The sequence below is a fragment of the Ailuropoda melanoleuca genome, chromosome 1, assembly GCF_002007445.2.
Source record: "Ailuropoda melanoleuca isolate Jingjing chromosome 1, ASM200744v2, whole genome shotgun sequence".
NCBI lineage: Eukaryota > Metazoa > Chordata > Mammalia > Carnivora > Ursidae > Ailuropoda > Ailuropoda melanoleuca.
In genome coordinates this window covers 200,176,755-200,201,491 of record NC_048218.1, presented here as the reverse complement: position 1 = coordinate 200,201,491, position 24,737 = coordinate 200,176,755, and the positions used below count along the sequence as shown (strand labels likewise).

The window sequence follows — 24,737 nt, the reverse complement described above, 5'->3', positions numbered from 1 at the left end:
TTCTATTCAAATGCCCATGGAACATTCTCAAGAATAGATCATGCTCTGGGACACAAAACAGGTCTCAGCCAATACCAAAAGATTGAAATTATCCCCTGCATATTCTCAGACCACAACGCTCTGAAATTGGAACTCAACCACAAGGAAAAACCTGGAAGAAACTCAAACACTTGGAGGCTAAGAACCATCCTGCTCAAGAATGACTCGATAAACCAGGAAATCAAAAAACAAATTAAACAATTTATGGAGACCAACGAGAATGAATACACAACGGTCCAAAACCTATGGGATACTGCAAAGGCAGTCCTAAGGGGGAAATACATAGCCATCCAAGCCTCACTCAAAAGAATAGAAAAATCTAAAATGCAGTTTTTATATTCTCACATCAAGAAGCTGGAACAGCAACAGAGGGACAGGCCTAATCCACTTACGAGGAAGCAGTTGACAAAAATTAGAGCAGAAATCAATGAATTAGAAACCAGAAGTACAGTAGAGCAGATGAACAGGACTAGAAGCTGGTTCTTTGAGAGAATCAATAAAATTGGCAGACCACTGGCAAGACTTATCCAAAAGAAAAGAGAAATGACCCAAATTAATAAAATTATGAATGAAAAAGGAGAGGTCACGACCAACACCATTCAAATTGGAAGGATTATTAGAAATTTTTATCAACAGCTATATGCCAAAAAACTAAGCAATCTGGAAGAGATGGAGGCCTTCCTGGAAACCTATAAACTACCAAGACTGAAACAGGAAGAAATAGATTTCTTAAATAGGCCAATTAACTATGAAGAAATTGAGTCAGTGATAAACAACCTTCCAAATAATAAAACTCCAGGCCCAGACGGTTTTCCTGGGGAATTCTACCAAACATTCAAAGAAGAAATAATACCTAGTCTCCTAAAGCTATTTCAAAAAATAGCAACAGAAGGAAAGCTACTAAACTCATTCTATGAGGCCAGCATTACCTTGATTCCCAAACCAGGCAAAGACCCCATCAAAAAGCAGAATTACAGACCGATTTCCCANAAGAAGAAATAATACCTATTCTCCTAAAGCTATTTCAAAAAATAGAAACAGAAGGAAAGCTACCAAACTCATTCTATGAGGCTAATATTACCTTGATCCCCAAACCAGGCAAAGACCCCCTCAAAAAGGAGAATTACAGACCGATTTCTCTAATGAATATGGATGCCAAAATCCTCAACAAGATCCTTGCTAATAGAATCCAACAGTACATTAAAAGGATTATCCATCATGACCAAGTGGGATTCATACCTGGGATGCAAGCGTGGTTCAACATTCGCAAATCAATCAGCGTGATACATCATGACAACAAGAAAAGACTCAGGAAACATATGATCCTCTCAATCGATGCAGAAAAAGCAGTTGACAAAATACAGCATCATTTCCTGATTAAAACCCTTCAGAGTGTAGGAATAGAGGGTACATTTCTCAATCTCATAAAAGCCATCTATGAAAAGCCTACTGCAAGCATTATTCTCAATGGGGAAAAGCTGGAAGCCTTTCCCTTAAGATCAGGAACACGACAAGGATGCCCACTCTCGCCACTATTATTCAACATAGTACTAGAAGTCCTTGCAACAGCAATCAGAAGACAAAAAGGGATCAAAGGTATCCAAATCGGCAAAGAAGAAGTCAAAATGTCTCTCTTCGCGGATGACATGATACTCTATATGGAAAACCCAAAAGAATCCATGCCCAAACTATTAGAAGTTATAGAACAATTCAGTAAGGTGGCAGGATACAAAATCAATGCCCAGAAATCAGTTGCATTTCTATACACGAATAACGAGACTGAAGAAAGAGAAATTAGGGAATCCATCCCATTTACAATAACACCAAAAACCATGCGTTACCTTGGAATTAACTTAACCAGAGACGTAAAGGACCTATATNTTGAAAGATATTGAGGAAGACACAAAAAGATGGAAAAATATTCCATGCTCATGGATTGGAAGAATTAACATAGTTAAAATGTTCATTCTACCCAGAGCAATCTACACTTTCAATGCTATCCCGATCAAAATACCGAGGACATTTTTCAAAGAACTGGAACAAATAGTCCTTAAATTTGTATGGAACCAGAAAAGGCCCCGAATCTCCAAGGAACTGTTGAAAAGGAAAAACAAAGCTGGGGGCATCACAATGCCGGATTTCGAGCTGTACTACAAAGCTGTGATCACAAAGACAGCATGGTACTGGCACAAAAACAGACACATCGACCAATGGAACAGAATAGAGAACCCAGAAATGGACCCTCGGCTCTTTGGGCAACTAATCTTTGATAAAGCAGGAAAAAACATCCGGTGGAAAAAAGACAGTCTCTTCAATAAATGGTGCTGGGAAAATTGGACAGCTACATGCAAAAGAATGAAACTTGACCACTCTCTCACACCATACACAAAAATAAACTCCAAATGGATGAAAGACCTCAATGTGAGACAGGAATCCATCAAAATTCTAGAGGAGAACATAGGCAACAACTTCTATGACATCGGCCAGAGCAACCTTTTTCACAACACATCTCCAAAGGCACGAGAAACAAAAGATAAAATGAACTTATGGGACTTTATTAGGATTAAAAGCTTCTGCACAGCCAAGGAAACAGTCAAAAAAACTAAGAGACAGCCCACGGAATGGGAGAATATATTTGCAAAGGACACCACAGATAAAGGACTGGTATCCAAGATCTACAAAGAACTTCTCAAACTCAATACACGAGAAACAAATAAACAAATCATAAAATGGGCAGAAGATATGAACAGACACTTTTCCAATGAAGACATACAAATGGCTAACAGACACATGAAAAAATGTTCAAAATCATTAGCCATCAGGGAAATTCAAATCAAAACCACACTGAGATACCACCTTACGCCAGTTAGAATGGCAAAGATAGACAAGGCAAGAAACAACAATTGTTGGAGAGGATGTGGAGAAAGGGGATCCCTCCTACATTGTTGGTGGGAATGCAAGTTGGTACAGCCACTCTGGAAAACAGTGTGGAGGTCCCTTAAAAAGTTAAAAATTGAGCTACCCTATGACCCAGCCATTGCACTACTGGGTGTTTACCCCAAAGATACAGATGTAGTGAAGAGAAGGGCCATATGCACCCCAGTGTTCATAGCAGCATTGTCCACAATAGCTAAATTGTGGAAGGAGCTGAGATGCCCTTCAACAGATGACTGGATTAAGAAGCTGTGGTCCATATATACAATGTAATATTACTCAGCTATCAAAAAGAATGAATTCTCAACATTTGCTGCAACATGGATGGCACTGGAGGAGATATGCTAAGTGAAGTAAGTCAAGCAGAGAAAGACAATTATCATATGATTTCTCTCATCTATGGAACATAAGAACTAGGATGATCGGTAGGGGAAGAAAGGGATAAAGAAAGGGGGGGGTAATCAGAAGGGGGAATGAAACATGAGAGACTATGGACTATGAGAAACAAACTGAAGACTTCAGAGGGGAGGGGGGTGGGGGAATGGGATAGACTGGTGATGGGTATTAAGGAGGGCACATATTGCATGGTGCACTGGGTGTTATTCGCAACTAATGAAGCACCGAACTTTGCATCAGAATCCGGGGATGTACTGCATGGTGACTAACATAATATAATAAAAAAAAATCATTAAAAAATAAAAAATTAAAAAAACATTAAAAAAATGTTAGAATCAATACTCAAACATAGACCTTGGATTCTAGCCCCTACGGTGTGTCCCAATGTGATACATTCACGCAACATCTTGATTTAGGATTTTATTCCCAAAGTCTAAAGATCATTCTTCTACTCTAGAAATCCAATACTGTTGCTCCATTTCTAGCTTTACACATGTGCTTAGAAATCTGGCACTAGTCCTATAAGTTCCAATTCCTTCCCCTAATTCCTTAGAGATCCTAAAGATGTGAATATATCCAAGAACTAACTCTTCTTTTTGATAGTCACTCACCAATAAAGTCTTTGTTGTCTAACCAAGTGAGAATCAAGCAATCTTTCACTCCATTCTTGAGAGTAGACAACCGAAAACTCCTGGTGGAGAAGGTAAAAGGAAGAGACAGCTTTATCAGCATGAGGTCATCTTTAGGAGAGGTAACAGTGAAGTTTGGGTGAATGATGACCCTCTCATGAGGTACAATTTCCCCAGTAAAGTCTCCAGGATTTATGGAACTGCCATAGAAGATGATCTGAAGATCGCTGAAAAATGAAAAAGAGAAAAAAGATTAATACTCCCAGATCCAGATCCCAAGGCTAATCTCACACACACACACACACACACACACACACACACACCACACACACAATTTCCTTCTGTGGTAACCCATTTAACCTTTTCCTCTCATTTTTGTCCACTTCATCCTTTATGCGTAGCTGCCACATGTGGTGATGCAGATTGTGCATTATACAAGCCAACGGGTTGCTATTCACATAGACTATAATGTGAATAGTGCCTCCCGGAGTTAAGCAATGCAATGGCTTGGACTCTACTGTTAGCATAATTCTAGAGAGAAGCTCCAATTCAAGACTGAGAAACAGTAGAAAGAAGGATGCAAATGGATAGTGAAGGCTTTTATGAAAGTAGTAGGCTCTATTAGGGAGGCTCCTTTGGGAGTTGAGGGGAATAGGAAATGTGAAATTGTACAGAGGAAGTGAGTAACAGCTTTGAGAGTTTAAATATTCTTTTTTTTTAAGATTTTATTTATTTATTGACAGAGAGAGACAGCCAACGAGAGAGGGAACACAAGCAGGGGGAGTGGGAGAGGAAGAAGCAGGCTCCCAGCGGAGGAGCCTGACGCGGGGTTCGATCGGGGAACACCGGGATCATGCCCTGAGTCGAAGACAGACGCTTAACGACTGAGCCACCCAGGTGCCCCAAGAGTTTAAATATTCTAAAGGTAGGGAGGATCACCTGAATATACTATGCTCTACTTATGTCTCTCGAAAATGCTGGATTAACAGGGTTTTCTGGTGGTCCTTTGGGAAAAGAATAGTCAAAAGTCCCGCATGTTCCCCTGAGACCCAGTTGAGATCCACCTGCTAACATGGCTCAAGACTCTAAATTCAGAACGGAGCTCTCCAGTGAGGCTCCTGAGTCTCCCACTCAGGTATTCTCCAACCACAAGAGTGAGATAAGTACCACATTAGTACTGAGCACCAATTTTTTTTTGTTAAGCTCCCAAATGTTAAGATTATATTGTCTCCTACCAACAGTACCATCTGTCTCTCAGTCTGTCTTTGTCACCTTGTAGACAGTTATAACATAAAGTCTAAAGAGATAGAACCAGGGCCGGGGGGGGGCACCCTGAGTGGCTCAGTTGGTTAAGCATCTGACTCTTGATTTTGGCTCAGGTCATGATCTCAGGGTTGTGGAATCAAGCCCTGTGTGGGGCTCTGCACTCAGCTTGGAGTCTGCTTGTGTCTCTCCCTCCCCCTCTGCTCCTCCCCCCAAATCCCTGCTCGTACTCATTCTCTCCTTTCTTGCTCTCTTCAAAATAAATAAATAAATAAATATTTTAAAAAATAAAATTAAAATAAAGAGATAGGACAGGAATAGGCCTGATAAATTCATCCTTGAGCCAAGCCCAAGGACTGACAAGTTTAAAAGGTCTCATCAGAGCAACATCCTTTAGGCAAATTTTTCTTTGGGTCACTTTTACAAGACATTAGACATTATAAGGACTTTCCTTAGTTTTGCTGTGTTCCTAAGAACTGTCATACTTTGTTTCATCTACTTTCAGTAAAAGATTTGCTGGGCCCCCAGGTGGGGGGATGACTGGTCTTTGGCCAAGTTGTTTTCACCGACTGTTGCACTTCTCATTATATCATCTCAGTCTATTTGGTTTTCTATACCAAACACATGCTCCCTTTGTGCTTAAATTCATATGATCTCTCTCCAATTGGCATAATTCCTCCAGAACAATATGAAATTGCAGTGGCTACTGGGAGGAACTTTTGACAAGAGCAAGATTGTTCATTTGACAGATACATTAGAACAGAAAGGGAAGAAACCTTCATGTTAAGATTATTTTCCTCTTGGGGCACCTGGGTGGCTCAGTCGTTAAGTGTCTGCCTTTGGCTCAGGGTGTGATCCCGGCATTCTGGGATTGAGCCCCACATCAGGCTCCTCCGCAGGGAGCCTGCTTCTTCCTCTCCCACTCCCCCTGCTGTGTTCCCTCTCTTGCTGGCTGTCTCTCTTTCTGTCAAATAAATAAATAAAATCTTTAAAAAAAAAAAGATTCTTTATCTCTTATCTTTCTAAATGAGAGATTGCTTAATGACCCCCATCACTCCATTTCTATACCTTGGGAATTAATGCGTACTTGGTGTTTTAATTATACAACCTAAGGAAATGTTAGGCCCAACTTATTGTTTAAATCAGTTGTAGTAACTCTCTTATGCATCTGTGTTTGTCAAATTGGCTTTTTCTGTTGCTAAGATTACTCTCCTTTCTTGCTAAAGGAAAGTCATTAGTGCTGACAGTGTTAATTGAATAACTAAAACTAAAACTAAAACTGATGCCCTCTAATATTTTTTCTTCTCCTTCTTCTATTTCTCTTTTTTCCTTCCCTTAAGAAATTTTGTGATTTAATTTATCATAAAATATGTTTATAAGTAAAAATATGTTTATAAGTAAATACAGAGGTTTATACTGAAAAAAGAGTTCATGATAAATAGATGATTCAGGCAAATTAGAGTGAGTTAATTACAGCTTAAGGCAACTCGACAGCATGCAAAACTAAACTGTGGTGGAAAAACAAGAGAATAGTGGTTCCCTCTGAGGGATATGGATGGAATGTAACTAAGAAGGCCTGTGAGAACCTAACCTTACACCTAAAGGAGCTAGAAAAAGAATAGAAAATAAAGCCTAAAGCCAGCAGAAGAATGGAAATAGTAAAGGCTAGAGCAGAAATAAACAATATAGGAACAAGGCAGTAGAACAGACCAACAAAACTAACAGCTGGTTCTTTCAAAGAATAAATAAAATTGATAAACCCCTATCACACTTACCAAAAAGAAAAGAGAAAGGTCCCAAATAAATAAAATCATGAATGAGGGGAGAGATCACAACCAATACCACAGAAATACAAGCAATTATAGGAGAATACTATGAAAAAGTGTATGCCAACAAACTGGGCAATCTGGAAGAAATGGATAAACTCCTAGAAACATACAAACTACCAAAACTGAAACAGGAAGAAATAGAAAACTTGAACAGACCTATAACCAGCAAAGAAATTGAATCAGTAATCAAAAATCTCTCAACAAACAAAAGTCCAGGGACAGATGGCTTCCCAGGGGAGTTCTACCAGACATTTAAAGAAGAGTTAATACCGGGACTCCTGGGTGCCTCAGTCAGTTAAGCAACTGACTCTTGTTTTGGCTCAGGTTATGATCACAGGGTCTTGAAACTGAGCCCCACATCAAGCTCTGTGTTCAATGAAGAGTCTCCTTGAGATTCTCTCTCTTCTTCTGCCCCTCCCCCCTCCACTCATGTGCTCTTTCTTTCTAAAATAAATTAAAATAAAGATAATAAGAATATTTTTCCAAACTGTTCCAAAAAATAGAAATGGAAGGAAAACTTCCAAACTCATTCTACAAAGACAGCATTGCCTTGATTCCAAAACCAAAGACCCCACTAAAAAGGAGACTTACAGGCCAATATGATGAACATGGATGCAAAAATTCTCAACAAGATACTAGTAAATCTAATTCAACAGTACATTAAAAGAATTATTCATCATAATCAAGTAGGATTTATTTCTGGGCTGCAGGGGTGGTTCAAGATTCCCAAATCAATCAATGTGATACACCACATTAATAAAAGAACAAATAAGAACCATATGATCCTCTCAAGAGATGCAGAAAAAGCATTTGACAAGATACAGCATCCATTCTTGATAAAAACCCTCAAGAAAGTAGAGATAGAAGGAACATTCCTCAACATCATAAAGGCCATATTTGAAAGAACCACAGCTAATATCATCCTCAATGGGTGGAAACCTGAGAGCCTTCCCTCTATAGTCAGGAGTAAGACAGCAATGCCCACTCTCATCACTGTTATTTAACATATTATTGTAATTCCTAATCACAGCAATCAGACAACAAAAAGAAATAAAGGCATCCAAATTGGCAAAGAAGAAGTCAGACCTTCACTATTTACAGATGACATGATACTCTGTGTAGAAAACCTGAAAGACTCCACCAAAATATTACTAGAACTGATAAATGAATTCAGCAAAGTCACGGGCTATAAAATCACCATAGAGAAATCTGTTGCATTTTCTATACACCAATAACAAAGCAGCAGAAAGAGAAATCAAGGAATAGATCCCATTTACAATTGCACTAAAAACCACAGGATACCTAAGAATAAACTTAACCAAAGAGGTAAAAGATCTGTACTCTGAAAACTAGAGAACACTTATGAAAGATATTGAAGAGGACACAAAGAAATGGAAAGACATTCCATGCTCAAGGACTGGAAGAACAAATATTGGTAAAACATCTATATTACCCAAAGCAATCTACACATTTAATGCAATCTCTATCAAAATATCACCAGTATTTTTCACTGAGCTAGAACAAACAATCCTAAAATATGTATAGAACCACAAAATACCCTGAATAGCCAAAGCAGTCTTGAAAAAGAAAAGCAAAGCTGGAGGCATCACAATTCTGGACTTCAAGCCATATTACAAAGCTGTAGTCATCAAGATAGTATGGTACTGGCACAAAAATAGATACACAGATCAGTGGAACAGAATAGAATACCCAAAAAAGGACCCACAACTATATGGTCAACTAATCTTTGACAAAACAGGAAAAAATATCCAATGGAAAAAAGTCTCATTCAATAAATGGTATTAGGAAAACTGGACAGCCACATGAAGAAGAATGAAACTGGACCACTTTCTTACACCAAACACAAAAATAAATTCAAAATAGGTGAAAGACTTAAATGTGAGACAGGAACCACCAAAATCCTACAGGCGAACACAGGCAACAATATCTTTGAGCTCAGTCGCAGCAACTTCTTGCCAGACACACCACCAGAGGCAAAGAAAACAAAAGCAAAAATGAACTACCGGGACTTCCTCAAGATGAAAAGCTTCTGCAAAGCAAAGGAGACAATCAACAAAACTAAAAGGCAACCTACGGAATGCCAGAAGATATTTGCAAATGACATATCTGATAAAGGGCTAGTACCCAAAATCTATAAAGAACTTATCAAACTCAACACCCCCAAAAAAATCCAGTTAAGAAATGGGCAGAAGACATGAACATACATTTTTCCAAAGAAGACATCAAGTGGCTAACAGACACATGAAAAGGTGCTCAACATCAGTCAGCATCAGAGAAATACAAATCAAGACCATGATGAGATATCATCTGTCAGAATGGCTAAAATTAACAACACAGCAAACAACAGATGTTGACAAGGATGCAGAGAAAGGGAACCCTCATACACTGTTGGTGGGAATGCAAACTGGTGCAGCCACTCTGAAAACAGTATGGATGTTCCTCAAAAAATTAAAAATGGGACTAACCTATGATCCAGCAATTGTACTACTAGGGATTTGCCCAAAGGATACAAATATACTAATTCAAAGGGATACATGCACCCCAATGTTTATAGCAGCATTATCTGTTAATAGCCAAACTAAGGAAGCAGCCCAAGTATCCACTGACTGATGAATGGATAAAGAAGAGGTGGTGTATTTATACACAATGGAATATTACTCAGCCATCAAAAAGAATGAAATCTTGCCATTTGCAACAACATAGATGGAGCTAGACAGTATTATGCTAAGCGAAACAAGTCAGTCAGGGAAAGACAAATACCATGTGATTTCACTCATATATGGAATTTAAGAAACAAAACAGATGACCAAAGGGGAAGGGGGGAAAAAGAGAGGGAAGCAAACCATAAGAGACTCTTAACTATAGAGAACAAACTGAGGGTTGATGGAGGGAGGTGGGCAGGGGATGGGCTAAATGGATGATGGGTATTAAGGAGGGCACTTGTTGTGATGAGCACTGAGTGCTATATTTAAGTGATGAATCACTAAATTCTACACCTGAAACCAATTTTACCATATATGTTAACTAACCAGAAATTTAATAAAAACTTGAAATTTAAAAAAAGGGGGCATTCGGGGGCTACTGGGTGGCTCAGTCATTAAGCGTCTGCCTTCGGCTCAGGGCGTGATCCCGGCGTTCTGGGATCGAGCCCCGCATCAGGCTCATCTGCTGGGAGCCTGCTTCTTCCTCTCCCACTCCCCCTGCTTGTGTTGCCTCTCTCACTGGCTGTCTCTCTCTCCATCAAATAAATAAATAAATAATCTTTTAAAAAAGGGGGGGGCATTCAAATATTGTTTAACTTTAGACTCTGTTACATTAAATCTCCATATTAAAATTTATAAAGCAATGGCTAAAAGAATAGAAAGTGTGTATATTCCACAACAAAAATGAAAGAAGAATTAAAAGGTATCTAAAATATTAATCAAATAATAGAGTAAAAGCATTTTTAGACAAATATAAAAAGAGTAGAAATTCAAAATAAGTAGAAACGAGTCTGAGTATAACAATAATCAATATAAACACAATGGTCTAAACTCACCAGTTAAAAGACAGAAATTGTAAACTGTCTTTTTTTAAATCCTACTACATGTAAATTAATAGACATATTTAAATCAAAAAGATACAGAAAGGCAGAAAAGATGTAAAACCAGTGATGGGTATTAAGGAGGGTGCATATTGCATGGTGCACTGGCTGTTATATGCAAATAATGAATCATGGAACACTACATTAGAAACTAAGGATATACTGTATGGTGACTAACATAACATAATAAAAAATTATTATAAAAAAAAAGAAAAGAAAAGATGTAAAATGATACACCAGGACAATACTAACCAACCCAAAAAAAAGCAGGATTGGCATATTAATATCTGAAAAATAGGCTTTAAGACAGAAAATATTATCTATATGAGAGAAAGTAATGACATATAGTAATAGCTTTGATTTATTGGGAATGCACAAAGCACCTACATTTATAAATGTACCTGAACTTACATATACTTAATAAAATACCCTAAAAAGTATTTTTAAAAAACAAAAAGTAATGTCATAGGACTATTTTGATCAATCTAAATACAGAAGAATATTTCAGTGCAAATCTCTCAATTATTGATGTTAAGAAAAAAAATAGTAAGGATACCAAAGACTTGAACTACACAATTAAAGTTTGATATATATAGAAACATCTATCCCAAAATTAGAGAATGTACATTCTTTCAAACATACAAGGAGTTATAAAAATTGACTTTATACCGGTCCAAAAGCAAGTCTCAATTCTTTTCAAAGAATCAATATCACATAGATCACACTCTCTGACCACAAAACAATTAAACTAGAACTCAAAGATTTTCCTTTGATTTGGAAAGTTAACCCCCAAAATTTACCCATCCAAATTCTAAACTTAGTAAGGAAAGATTAAATCATGTGGAAATTTTTAAAAATTATTTAGAATTAAAATAACAATGAAAATGGCCCTTTTCAAAGATGGTTAATAGAAAATCCACAGGAACACATACATAAATTACTAGATATAGTAAGAGAACATAACAAAACAACATGCTATTAGATAAATTTAATGAATACCAGCTACATTTCCATCATCGCTAATAGACGGAAAATATAATTTTCGGAAAGTACATCAATTAAAAATAAAATAGAAAAACATAAAATGCTTTAAGAATAAATTTAATAAGATATATACAAGATGTGTATGCAGATAATAAAAAACGCTTGAAATGCATCAAAGGGAAACTGAAATAAGTAGAGAGCTTTGCTAGATCCATGGCTAGGAATAATCATTATCAGAAAAATATTAATTCTTCCCCAACTGATACAAGAGTCAAAGCAATTCAATTCCAAATAAATTCCAACAAGACTTTTTCATAGAACTTGACAAGTTGATTTTAAAATTTATTTTAAAAAATACATAAGTGTTCCTGATTAAAAAGAAAACATGACTTGCCTACCCTATCAGACATAACAAATTATAATAAAGTCATAATTATGAAGACATTGTGGTATTGGTCTATAATAAATAAACCAGTGGAACAGTACAGAGAGCCCAGAAACACGCACAGATAGAAGAACTTTGATAGATGACAGAAGTGGTGTTGCAGATCATTGGAGAAAGAATGAACCATTAGATAAATTATATTTGGATGTTCAGCTTACTATGTTAAAAAAATGAAACTGAATCCCTACTTCACATCATTCACAAAAATCAATTCTAAATGATATAAATATTTAAATATGAAATCAAAACTTTAAAGACTCTAGAAATGAAGAAATATCTTTCTGATCTTGATGTCATAAAGGGTATTTTCAACTAGGCACAATACCCAATAACCAGAAATAAAGATTGATAATTTAATTGTCGAATTGAATTATACTCAAGTTAAGAACTCTTATCAAAATACACCATAAAGAGAAGATCGAGCCACAAACTGGAAGAAGGTGTTTCCAACACATGTAATTGACAAAAGAGTAATAACTAGAGCATATATAGAAGTCCTACAAAGCAATTTTTTAAAGATTTTATTTATTTATTTATTTATTTATTTATTTATTTATTTATTTAACACAGAGAGAGACAGCCAGCGAGAGAGGGAACACAAGCAGGGGGAGTGGGAGAGGAAGAAGCAGGCTCCCAGGGAGGAGCCTGATGTGGGGCTTGATCCCAGAGCCCTGAGCCAAAGGCAGACACTTAACGACTGAGCCACCCAGGCGCCCCATAAAAGCAATTTTTTAAAAAGTCATGAAATGTTCAAAAAACATGAAAGAGAATTTCGCAGGAGAAAAACTATTAGCATAAAGAGGAGGGTGGAGAAGGAAAAGAAAGAGAAAAAATTATGCCAATCATCACTACTAATAAAGATTAAAAAATTAAGAGCGTAATAAGAAATTTGACACAATCAGCAAAATAGTAAGAATGTTTGACAATAGCCAATGTAGGAAAATGCTTATAAATTGCTGGAAGATGTGCAAAAGTGAACATTTGTATCCTCTATTATCCAGCAATTCCACTCCTAATTACATACTCTTGAGTTATCTCCCAAGAGGTATAATTGCAGGTACACACCAATATGTATATACACCAACACATATATATGTATTTAGGAAGACTTGGAGCCTTGGAACAGAGTGGACAGGGCCCCATCACTTACGGTAAGAAGCAGTGTGCTGCCGTCAAGACCCACTGAGGCGCGATCAAAGTCCCCACACAGGACTGATAACTGGAATCCAGGTAAAATAAGTAAAGATGATGATTTAACCCTTCCATGTCTTCACTAACATATGAAACAACACCTGGGACAAAGAGAGAAGAGAATCAAAGGATATAACCTATCTGACTAAAGAGAACTCAGGGTGCTTATGAAGATTTCAGGATGCCCGTATCAGATAATATCAGTATTTACCACTCATTAATCACTTAGCCCCTAACTCTATGGTACGAGAGAACCATAATGTACAAACACTGTACTAAACACTTGATGTACTTCTTAAATTTTTTTATTCTTAAAAGAAAAATAAAAACTATGGGGTGGATAAATTTTATATTATTTTACAGATTAAGAATTTATTGGAGAAAATGTCTTTTCCACATTGTATATTCTTGTCTCCCTTGTTATAGATTGATTGACCATATAATTGTGGGTTTATTTGTGGGTTCTCTATTCTGTTCCATTGATCTATGTGTTTATTTTTGGCCAGTATTGTACTGTTTTGATTACTACAGTTTGGGGTATATCTTGAAACCCAGAATTGTGATGCGTCCAGCTTTGTTTTCCTTTCTCAAGACAGACGATACAATGGAATATTATGCAGCCATAATAAAGGATGTGATAGTGCCATTTGCAACAATATGGATGGACCTAGAGGATATTATACTAAGTGAAATAAGTCAAACTGAGAAAGAAATACTGTATGATTTCAATCATATGTAAAATCTAAAAAAACCCAAATGAATAAACAAACAAAAATCAGAAACAGACCTAAAAATACAGAGAACAACCTGATGGTTACCAGAGGGCAGGGGGATGAGGAGATGGGAAAAATGGATGAAGGGGAATGGGAGGTACAGGCCTCCAGTCATGGAATGAATAAGTCATGGGAATAAGAGGCACAGCACAGGGAATACAGTCAGTAATACTCTAATAGTGCTGTATGGTGACAGATGGTAGCTACACTTACAGTGAACATAGTATAATATATAAACTTAACGAATCACTACATTATACACCTAATATTAATGTAACATTTTCTGTCAACTATATTCAAATTTTTTTAATTTTAAATAATTTAACGTTAGGACACTTGAGGCCATTCAACTAGTGAATGATGGTTGGTTCAAGGATTCAGACTTCAGTCCACCTGATTCCAAATTCCATTTACGCACTTCTCATATAGTACCTCCCTGCTTCTCCTCACCCTCTTTGCTGCTTTCCAGAGTGGCTTAGCTCATTTCTAATCTTCCAAAGGCTTAAGGATTCTTGGCTCTATCCACAGTTAAGCAATGCAGCCTTCCTTACAACACCCTGACTTTTCCTCCTAGTCGAATGCAGGTATGCTCTGAAACTAGTCATTATGACTCCAGCAGGAAAAAAAATTAATTAATTAAAATTGCAACTTTAATTCTGGCCTAAGAATATAGGGAAAGATACTTTACACAGACACTTAAATATAGTACACCACTTATCCTCTGTGAAAAGGTGCCTCAATTTGAATTCTGGCTGTATCCTTACTAGTAGTATGAACTTGAACAAATTATGTAAATCTCTATATCGTAATTTCCTTACTTGTACACTAAGATCATTAACAACTTTTTTCCTAGGGTTGTTGTGAGAATTACATGTGTTAATATATGTAAATGGCTTGGAAGAAAGTTTGGTATACAATGGGAGTTCAGTAAATGCTATTTCTTACTAATGCAGTTTGAAGTACATTTTTATTTTGAGAAAGTGCAAAACAATGCTCGGAAAGAGACACAGACAAAGCCTTTTCATGACCCCCAAAAGGATCAATATCAGATATTAACTGATATCTCCTTTCTTTACATTATTGCTATTTCTTTACCCATGAGATCTCTATTTTAATCCTCCACCTCCTAAATAAAACTTTTGAGATACCCTCTTCTTTTTTTGTTTAAGATTTTATTTATTTATTTGACACAGAGAGAGAGAGACAGCCAGCGAGAGAGAGAACACAAGCAGAGGGAGTGGGAGAGGAAGAAGCAGCCTTCCCGCTGAGCAAGGAGCCAATGGCGGGCTCGATCCCAGGACCCTGGGATTACACCCTGAGCCGAAGGCAGACACTTACTGACTGAGCCTCTGAGATACCCTATTCTGAACCGATCCCATTTCTCTAACTCCATCTTCAGAATTATCCAGCACAAGCTCAAATCCTGTAAGACACCCCTCCCAACTCCCCCTTACTGGGGCACTTCTGAGGTTCTCTGGAGTATGTTCTCCCCACTGCATAAAGCATAAAACCTTCACTATTTTAATTATTGCTGTGTTCTTGGTGGCATTTGGATGGTGGGTTCCACAAAGCAGACTAAATCCTGCTTTCTGGGGCGCCTGGGTGGCTATCAATTAAGCACCTGCCTTTGGCTCAGGTCATGATCCCAGGGTGCTGGGATCAACCCCCAAGTCAGACTTCCTGCTCAGCAGGGAGTCTGCTTCTCCCTCTCCACTGCCCCTCTCCCCTCACTCTCTCTCTCGGTCTCTCTCAAATAAATAAATAAAATCTTTTGAAAAATATAAATAGCAAAAATGAACTATTGGGACTTCATCAAGATAAAAAGCTTCTGCACAGCAAAGGAAACAGTCAACAAAACTAAGAGGCAGCCCACAGAATGGAAGAAGACATTTGCAAATGATATTACAGATAAAGGGCTAGTATCCAAGATATATAAAGAACTTCTCAAACCCAACACCCAAAATACAAATAATCCAGTCAAGAAATGGGCAAAAGACATGAACAGACACTTCTCCACGGAAGATATATAAATGGCTAACAGACACATGAAAAAATGTTCAACATCACTAGCCATCAGGGAAATTCAAATGAAAACCACAATGAATACCACCTTACACCAGTTAGAATGGCAAAAATTAACAAGGCAGGAAACAACAAATGTTGTTGAGCATGTGGAGAAAGGGGAACTCTCTTACACTGTTTGTGGGACTGCAAGCTGGTATAGCCACTCTGGAAAACAGTATGGAGGTTCCTCAAGACATTAAAAATAGAGCTACCCTATGACCCACTGATTGCACTACTAGGTATTTACCCTAAAGATACAGAGGTAGTGAAAAGAAGGGGCACATACACCCCAATGTTCATAGCAGCAATGTCCACAATTGCCAAACTGTGGAAGGAGCTGAGATACCCTTCAACAGATGAATGGATAAAGAAGATGTGGTCCATACATACAATGGAATATTATTCAGCCATCAGAAAGGATGAATACACACCATTTGCATCGACATGGATGGAACTGGAGGGGATTATGCTAAGTGGAATAAGACAAGCAGAGAAAGACAATTATCATATGGTTTCACTCATATGTGGAACATAAGGAATAGTACAGACGACCACAGGGGAAGGGAGGGAAAATTGAAGGAGAAGAAATCAGAGAGGGAGACAACCATGAGAGACTATGGACTCCGGGAAACAAACTGAGGGTTACAGAAGGGAGGGGGTCGGGGGGTAGGGTGACCGGGTGATGGGTATTAAGGAGGGCACATGTTGTGATGAGCACTGAGTGTTATATGCAACTAATGAATCACTGAACACTACATCAAAAACCAATGATGTACTATGTGGTGGCTAACTGAACATAATAAGGAAAAAAAAAAAGAAAGAAAGAAAAAAAAGAAAATCTTAAAAAAATAAAATGATAAAAATAAATAAAAATTAGGATTCACAAAAAAAAATAAAAATAAAAAAATAAGCCTGCCACCTACCATTTATATATATATATAAATCTTACTTTCTCCAGTTTAGGAAAGGAGGCAGGAAAATATAAAACTATTTTTTAAGTTTTTATTTTAATTCCAGTTAGTTAACATACAGTGTTCTATTAGTTTCAGGTGTACAATATAGTGATTCAACACTTTCATACATCACCTGGTGCTCATCACAAGAGCTGCTCTCCTTAATCCCCATGACCTACTTCAAGCATCATCCCAACCCATCGACCCTCTGGTAACCATCAGTTTCTCTCTCTAGTTAGGAGTCTGTTTCTTGGTTTGCCACTCTTTTTTTTTTCCTTTATTTGTTTGTTTCTTAAATTCCACATATAAGTGAAATATGGTATTTGTCTATTTCTGACTGACCTATTTCATCTGGAATAATACTATCTAGCTCCATCCATGTCGTTGCAAATGGCAAGACTTCATTCTTTTTGATAGCTGAGTAATATTCCATTGTGTATAAATACACCACCTCTTCTTTACCCATTCATCAGTCAATGGACACTTGGGCTGTTTCCATAGTTTGGCTATTGCAGATAATGCTACTATAAACATTGGGGTGCATGTAGCCCTTTGAATTAGTATATTTGTATTCTTTGGGTAAATACCTAGTAGTACAATTGCTGGGTAGTTCTGTTTTTAACTTCTTGAGGAACCTCCATAGTGTTTTCCACAGTGGCTGCACAAGTTTGCATTTCCACCAACAGTGCAAGAGGGCTTCTTTTTCTCCACATCCTTATCAACACTTGTTGTTTCTTGTTTTTGATTTTGGCCATTCTTACAGGTATGAGGTGACGTTACTTTGTAGTTTTGATTGCGTTTCCCTGATAAGTGATGATGAGCATGTTTTCGTGTGTCTGTTGGCCATCTGTATGTCTTCTTTGGAAAAATGTCTATTCATGTATTCTGCCCATTTTTTAATTGGATTATTCATTTTGGAGGTGTTGAGTTTTATAAGTTCTTTCTATATTTTGGATACTAACCCATTATCATATATGTCATTTGCAAATACCTTCTCCCATTCCATAGGTTGCCTTTTAGTTTTGTTGATTGTTTCCTCTGCTGTGCAGAAGCTTTTTATTTTGATGGAGTCCCAATAGTTGTTTCCTTTTTGTTTCCCTTGCCTTAGGAGACGTATCTATAAAGTTGCTACAGCTGATGCCGAAGAAGTTACTGCCTGTGTTCTCCTATAGGATTTTTATGGTTTCAGGTCTCACACTTATATCTTTAATCCATTTTGAATTTATTCTTGCGCATGATGTAAGAAAGTGGTCCAGGGGCCCCTGGGTGGCTCAGTCGTTAAGTGTCTGCCTTCCATTCAGGGCGTGATCCCGGCATTCTGGGATCGAGCCCCACATCAGGCTCCTATGCTGGGAGCCTGCGTCTTCCTCTCTCACTCGCCCTGCTTGTGTTCCCTCTCTCACTGGCTGTCTCTCTCTCTGTCAAATAAATAAATAAAATCTTTAAAAAAGAAAGAAAGAAAGAAAGAAAGTAGTCCAGTTTCATTCTTCTGCATGTGGATGTCCAATTTTCCCAACACCATTTGTTAAAGAGACTGTCTTTTTCCCATTATTCTTTCCTGCTTTGTCAAAGATTAATTTACTATATAGTTGTAAGTTCATTTCTGGGTTACTATTCTGTTCCATTGATCTATGTCTACTTTCGTGCTGGTACCATACTGTTTTGATTACTACAGCTTTGTAAACCCAAAGTCTGGAGTTGTGATGCCTCCAGCTTGTGCTTTTTCTCCCCCCCCCCAAGGCTGCTTTGGCTATTTAAGGTCTTTTTGTGCTTCCATACAAATTTTAGGATTCTTCAATCTAGTTCTGTGAAAAATGCTGTTGGTATTTTGATAGGGTTTGCATTAAATGTGTTGACTGCTTTGGGTACTACAGACAGTTTAAAAATATTTGTTCTTCCAAACCTTGAGCATGGAATATCTTTCCATTTCTTTGTGGTCTCTTCAATTTCTTTCATAAGTGTTCTCTAGTTTTCAGAGTACAGGTCTTTTACATTTTTGGTTAGTTCTATCCTAGGTATCTTCTGGTTTTTGGTGCAATTGTAAATTGGATCTAATCCTTGATTTCTCTTTCTGCTGCTTTATTATTGGTGTATAGAAATGCAACAGATTTCTGGGGCGCCTGGGTGGCACAGCGGTTAAGCGTCTGCCTTCGGCTCAGGGCGTGATCCCGGCGTTATGGGATCGAGCCCCACATCAGGCTCCTCCGCTATGAGCCTGCTTCTTCCTCTCCCACTCCCCCTGCTTGTGTTCCCTCTCTTGCTGGCTGTCTCTATCTCTGTCAAATAAATAAATAAATAATTTTAAAAAAAAAAGAAATGCAACAGATTTCTGTATGGTGATTTTATAGCCTGTGACTTTGCTGAATTCATTTATCAGTTCTAGTAATATTTTGGTGGAGTCTTTCAGGTTTTCTACACAGAGTATCATGTTATCTGTAAATAGTGAAAGTTTGACTTCTTCCTTGCCAATTTGGATGCCTTTTATTTCTTTTCATTGTCTGATTGCTGTGGTTAGGACTTCCAATAGTATGTTAAATAACAGTGATGAGAGTGGATATCGCTGTCTTGCTCCTGACTATAGAGGAAAAGCTCTCAGTTTTTCCCCATTGAGGTTAATATTAGCTGTGGGTTTTTCATATATGGGCTTTATGATGTTGAGAAATGTTCCCTCCTAGAAACAGACTCCTCTGACTGGTGTAAATTTACCAGGCTCTCATCTTCTAGCAGCCCCTAAAGCATTAGAGCTCAACTTTCCATTTGATCCAAGAAGGAGTAGCCCCATCCTCCCCCACCCCAGCTCTTCACTTTTACAACTAAAAACGCCATGTAACAAAGAAAACAAACATAGAGAGACTCTGAATAATGGAAAGAAGAAAGTGGACTGCATAAGGAACTGGGGACTTAAGGAACAACATAACACTAACTTCCCTGTATATTCTTCTTACATTTCATAGATCCAAGATAGGGCACTGGAGCAGAGTAGCCTATAATCCAGAACCACCAAAAAGCAAAGACAAAAACCAAAAAACAAACAAACAAATAAAAAAAACTCCAAGAAAAACCTGCTACCCCTAGCCAAAGGGAAGGGAAAAGAATGGCCTAACACAAAGGAACTCTTTTTGACAACACCCACCCTACTCTAACCAAACAACAGTGGAAAAATGCCCACCTGCCATGGTTCACCAAGGCTGAGTAGGGGGGTAACATTCCACTGTCACTCCCAGTGGAAGCAGGCAATACTCTAATTCTTCAACCAGGGTAGTATGAATGGGGCCCAGGAGAAAGCTGAGCCTCTGCACAGTGACCAGGAGGCTAATGGAGGCAGTCTGAGGCAAAGCTAACAGTACTCTGCTTCCCTCCCTCCACCACACATGGCCCTGTATCCCCAGGACTCAGCAGGTTGTCAAGCCTTCATCATCATTTGACAACTAGACTGAACAAGACTATGTAAGGCAGAGCTACTCAGAACATTGCTTCCTCCATCCCCTGATAATTGGAGCACAGTGGGGAGATGAGTTCCAATTTCTACCCTTCAACATGGAAATGCTTAGTAAATGCAAAACTTCAATTCACTTTACCCCTTCTTGGTGTGAGCAGAGCCCAACAGGAAGCTAAGCTTCTACCCCTATTTAGTGGCAATAAGTGGTATGTGACAGAGCTCCACTTTCACCCAAAAGATGTCAAGTAGTTGAGGGGAAAGGTTAACTTCCATCCCACTCATATTCAGTGAGGTACTGAGGCAGCACTCCTCTTCTGCTGGGATGGTATAAGCAGGTTCAGAGAGAAGCTAAACACTGACCTTCACCAAGACCTGCACACTACACCTAAATGGGGGTAACTGCCTGCTAAGAAAGAAGATTCAATAGGACCCAGAGTTTTATAGTGTAATACCCAAAATAGCAGTATCGAGGATCATCCATCATACCAAGAAAATCACAACTTGAATGAGAAAAAAAATGTGAATACTATAGGACTAAGATGACAGAATTGCTGACAGTGATTTCAAAGCACTAATCATAAGAATACTTCCAAAACAATACAAAAAGAACTAATGGATCTGTTGGCCATTTGCATATCCTTGAAGAAATGTCTGTTCATGTCTTCTGCCCATTTTTTGACTGGATTTTTTGTTTGATAAGTTCTTTACAGATTTTGGATGCTAACCCTTTATCAGATAAGTCATTTGCAAATATCTTCTCCCATTCCATAGGTTGCTTTTTAGTTTTGTTAACTATTCCCTTTGCTATGCTTTTTAGTTTTGTTAACTACTCCCTTTGCTATGCAAAAGCTTTATATCCTGATGAAGTCCCAATAGTTCATTTTTTCTTTTGTTTCCCTTGCCTCCAGAGATGTGTCTAACAAGAAGTTGCTGCAGCCGAGGTCAAAGAAGTTGCTGCCTGTGTTCTCCTCCAAGATTTTGATGGATTCCTGTCTCACATTTAGGTGTTTCACCCATTTTGAGTTTATTTTTGTGTATGGTGTAAGAAAGTAGTCCAGTTTCATTCTTCTGCATACGACTGCCCATAGAATGAAGAACGCCTTTGATGGGCTTACTAGTAGATTGGACATGGCTGAGAAAAGAATCTTTGAGCTTGCAAATATATCAACAGAAACCTCCAAAACTAAAAAGAAAGAGAGAGAGAGAGAGGGCAAGAACAAAGACTTAAAAAGACAGAATAGAATATCTAAGGACTGTGGAATAACTTTTTAAAAAATGTGTAACATATGCATAATGGAAATGCCAGAAGGAGAAGAAAGAGAGAAAGAAATGGAAAAATATTTGAAACAGTAAGACTGAAAATTTCCTCCAAATAAATGACATATATCAAAACACAGATCCAGGAAGCTCAGAGAGCACTAAGTAGGATAAATTTAGGGGGGAAAAGGGGGGGGGAAACTGCACCAAGGCATATCATTTTCAAAGAGAGAAAATCAAAGATAAAGAAAAAAGTCCTGAAAGAAGCTCAAGGAAAGAACACCTTACCTGTGGAGGAACAAAGATAAGAATTACATCCAACTTCTCCTCAGAAACCATACAAACAAGAAGAAAGTACAGAAAATATTTGAAGTATAGAGACACAAAAAACACCAATCTAGAATTCTGTACCCTGTGAAATTATCCTTCAAAGGGGAAGGAGAAATAAAAACCTTCTCAGATGAACAAAAATTGAGGGACTCTGTTGCCAGCAGACCTGCTTTGTAAAAAATAATAAAATAAAATCTTTAAGAGAAGGAAAATAATATAGGTTACAAATTTGGATCTTCATAAGGAAAGGAAGAGCCTCAAAGAAGGAATAAGTGAAAGTAAATAAACTTATTTTTTATTCTTTAATTGCTATAACAGACAAGAGTTTGCCCAAAATAGTAATAGCAGCAATGTATTCAACGACATATGCTTACATGCATATATGCTCATACACAAGTGAAATGAATGACAGCAATCATGTAAGGGAAAGGAGAGAGATATCAGAATTATTTTGTTATCATAAGGTACCCACACTATCCATGAACTGACACAGTGTTTTTGAAAGTGGACAAGGACTAATTGTAAATTTATACTGCAAACTCTAGGGCAACCATATAAAAAACATTAAAAAAAAGAAGTATAATGGATATGCTAAGAAAGGAGAGAGAATGAAATAATATAAAATACTCCATTAAAACCACAAGTGGCAGACAAGAAAGAGTGAAAGACAAAAATAGGAGCATAAAACAACAAATAGAAAACAATAGCAAATATGGTGGATATTAATCCAACTATATCAATAATCACTATGAATGTCAGTAGTATAAATGCGCCAGTTAAAACACAGAGATTGTCAGAATGAATCAAAATATAAGATCCAAGGGTATGTTGTCTACAATAAACCCACTTTAAATTTTTATTTATTTAAGTAATCTCTCCACCCAACATGGGGCTTCCCTGAGATCAAGAGTCACATGCTCCTCCAACTGAGCCAGCCAGGTGCCCCAAACATACTTTAAATATAAAGACATACAGACCAAAAGTAAATGGATGGAGAAAGATATACCACACTAACACTAATCAAAGGAAAGCAGGAGTAGCTATATTAATTTCAAACAGAACAGACTTCAAGGAAAGTTATTAGGGACAAAGACAGGCATTATTACATTATAATAAAGGGATCAATGATCCAAGAAGACATAACAATCCTTAGTGTGCATGTGCATAATCACAGCGCATCAAACTATGTGAGATAAAAGCTGACAGAACTAGAAAGAGAAACAGATAAATCCATTCTCCTACTTGGAGACTTCGACACCCCTCTATCAGGAATGGACAGTTTCAGAATGCAGAAAACCAATCTGGATATCATTTAAGTCCACAGCACCTTCAATCAACTGGATGTAACTGACAATTATAGACTGCTTTTGTAAAAACAACAGAATACACAGTTTTCTCAGGCTCACATGGAACATTCACCAAGACAGATCACATTCTGGACCACACGACACACCTTAACAAACTTAAAAGAATAGGGAATCATACAATTTCTGATCTTAAGCCACAGTGGAATTAAACTAGAAATCAATAACAGAAAGATAACTGGAAAATCCCAAAATACATGGAGATTAAACATACTTCTGAATAACCAATGGATCAAATGAAAAATTGGGCCTCATCAAGATTGGAAACAATTGCTTTATAAAAGACCCTCTGAAGAGAGTTTAAAGACAAGTTATAGACTGGGAAAAACATGGCAAGCCTCCTAGCTCATGTAGGACTTATATCTAGACTGGATACATACTCTCAGACTCAACAGTCAATAAAACAAACAATCTAATTAGAAAATAGGCAAAAGACAAGAACAAACCCTTCACTAAAAAGAATATCCATATGGTAAACAGGCACATGAAAGGATATTCGACATCATTACTTACTAGGAAAATGAACATTAAAATTTCAATGAGGCATTTCTATACACCTGGTAGAATGGCTAATATGAAACGTAGTGAACTTTGGTGATGACACCAAATGTGGCAGATAAGTAGAGGAAATGGCTCATTCATACATTGTTAGTGGGAATCTAAAATGGTGCAGCCAATCTGGAAAACAATCTGGCAGTATGGTATAAAACTAAACATACAATTACCATACCGCCAGAAATTGCATTCTTGGACATGTATGCCAGACAAACAAAAACTTACTATCACAAAAAAACATAGCTTTATTCATAAAAGCCAAAACCTTAAAACCACACAGATGTGCTTCAGTGGGTGAATGGTTAAACAAACCAGCCTGCATCCATACCCCAGAATAATAGTAACAAAAAGAATAAACTATTGATATACACACAACTTGGACAAATCCCGAGGGAGTTATGCTGAGTGAAAAGATCCAATCCTAAAATATAACATAGTGTATGATTCCATTTCTGTAACATTCTTGCAACAACCACATTACGGGAATGGAGAACACGTTAGTAGTTACCATGGATTAGGGAAGGGGGGTGGTGTGGAGGAGGGAGAATGTAATGGTGTGTCCATAGAAGGGCAACAGGAGGGACTCTGCGGTGATGGACTGTTCTGTGTCTTCAAAGTGGTAGTGGATGCACACACCTACATGTGTGAAGTTGTATAGATTTAAATACACACACATGTAAAAAAAAGG

General features: G+C 37.6%; 1 protein-coding gene across 1 annotated transcript in view; it reads right to left on the bottom strand.

Annotated features, from left to right (window-relative positions):
• The window catches only part of LOC117796994 (probable inactive serine protease 58), a 37,439-nt gene that overhangs the window by 3,622 nt on the left and 9,080 nt on the right, over positions 1-24,737 (bottom strand). Inside the window, exons 2-3 of the mRNA XM_034647285.1 lie at positions 13,274-13,415; positions 3,981-4,225 (exon numbers count right to left, since the gene is read on the bottom strand). Of these exons, the coding sequence (XP_034503176.1) occupies positions 3,981-4,225; positions 13,274-13,415 (387 nt within the window). The remainder of the gene's footprint in view (positions 1-3,980; positions 4,226-13,273; positions 13,416-24,737) is intronic.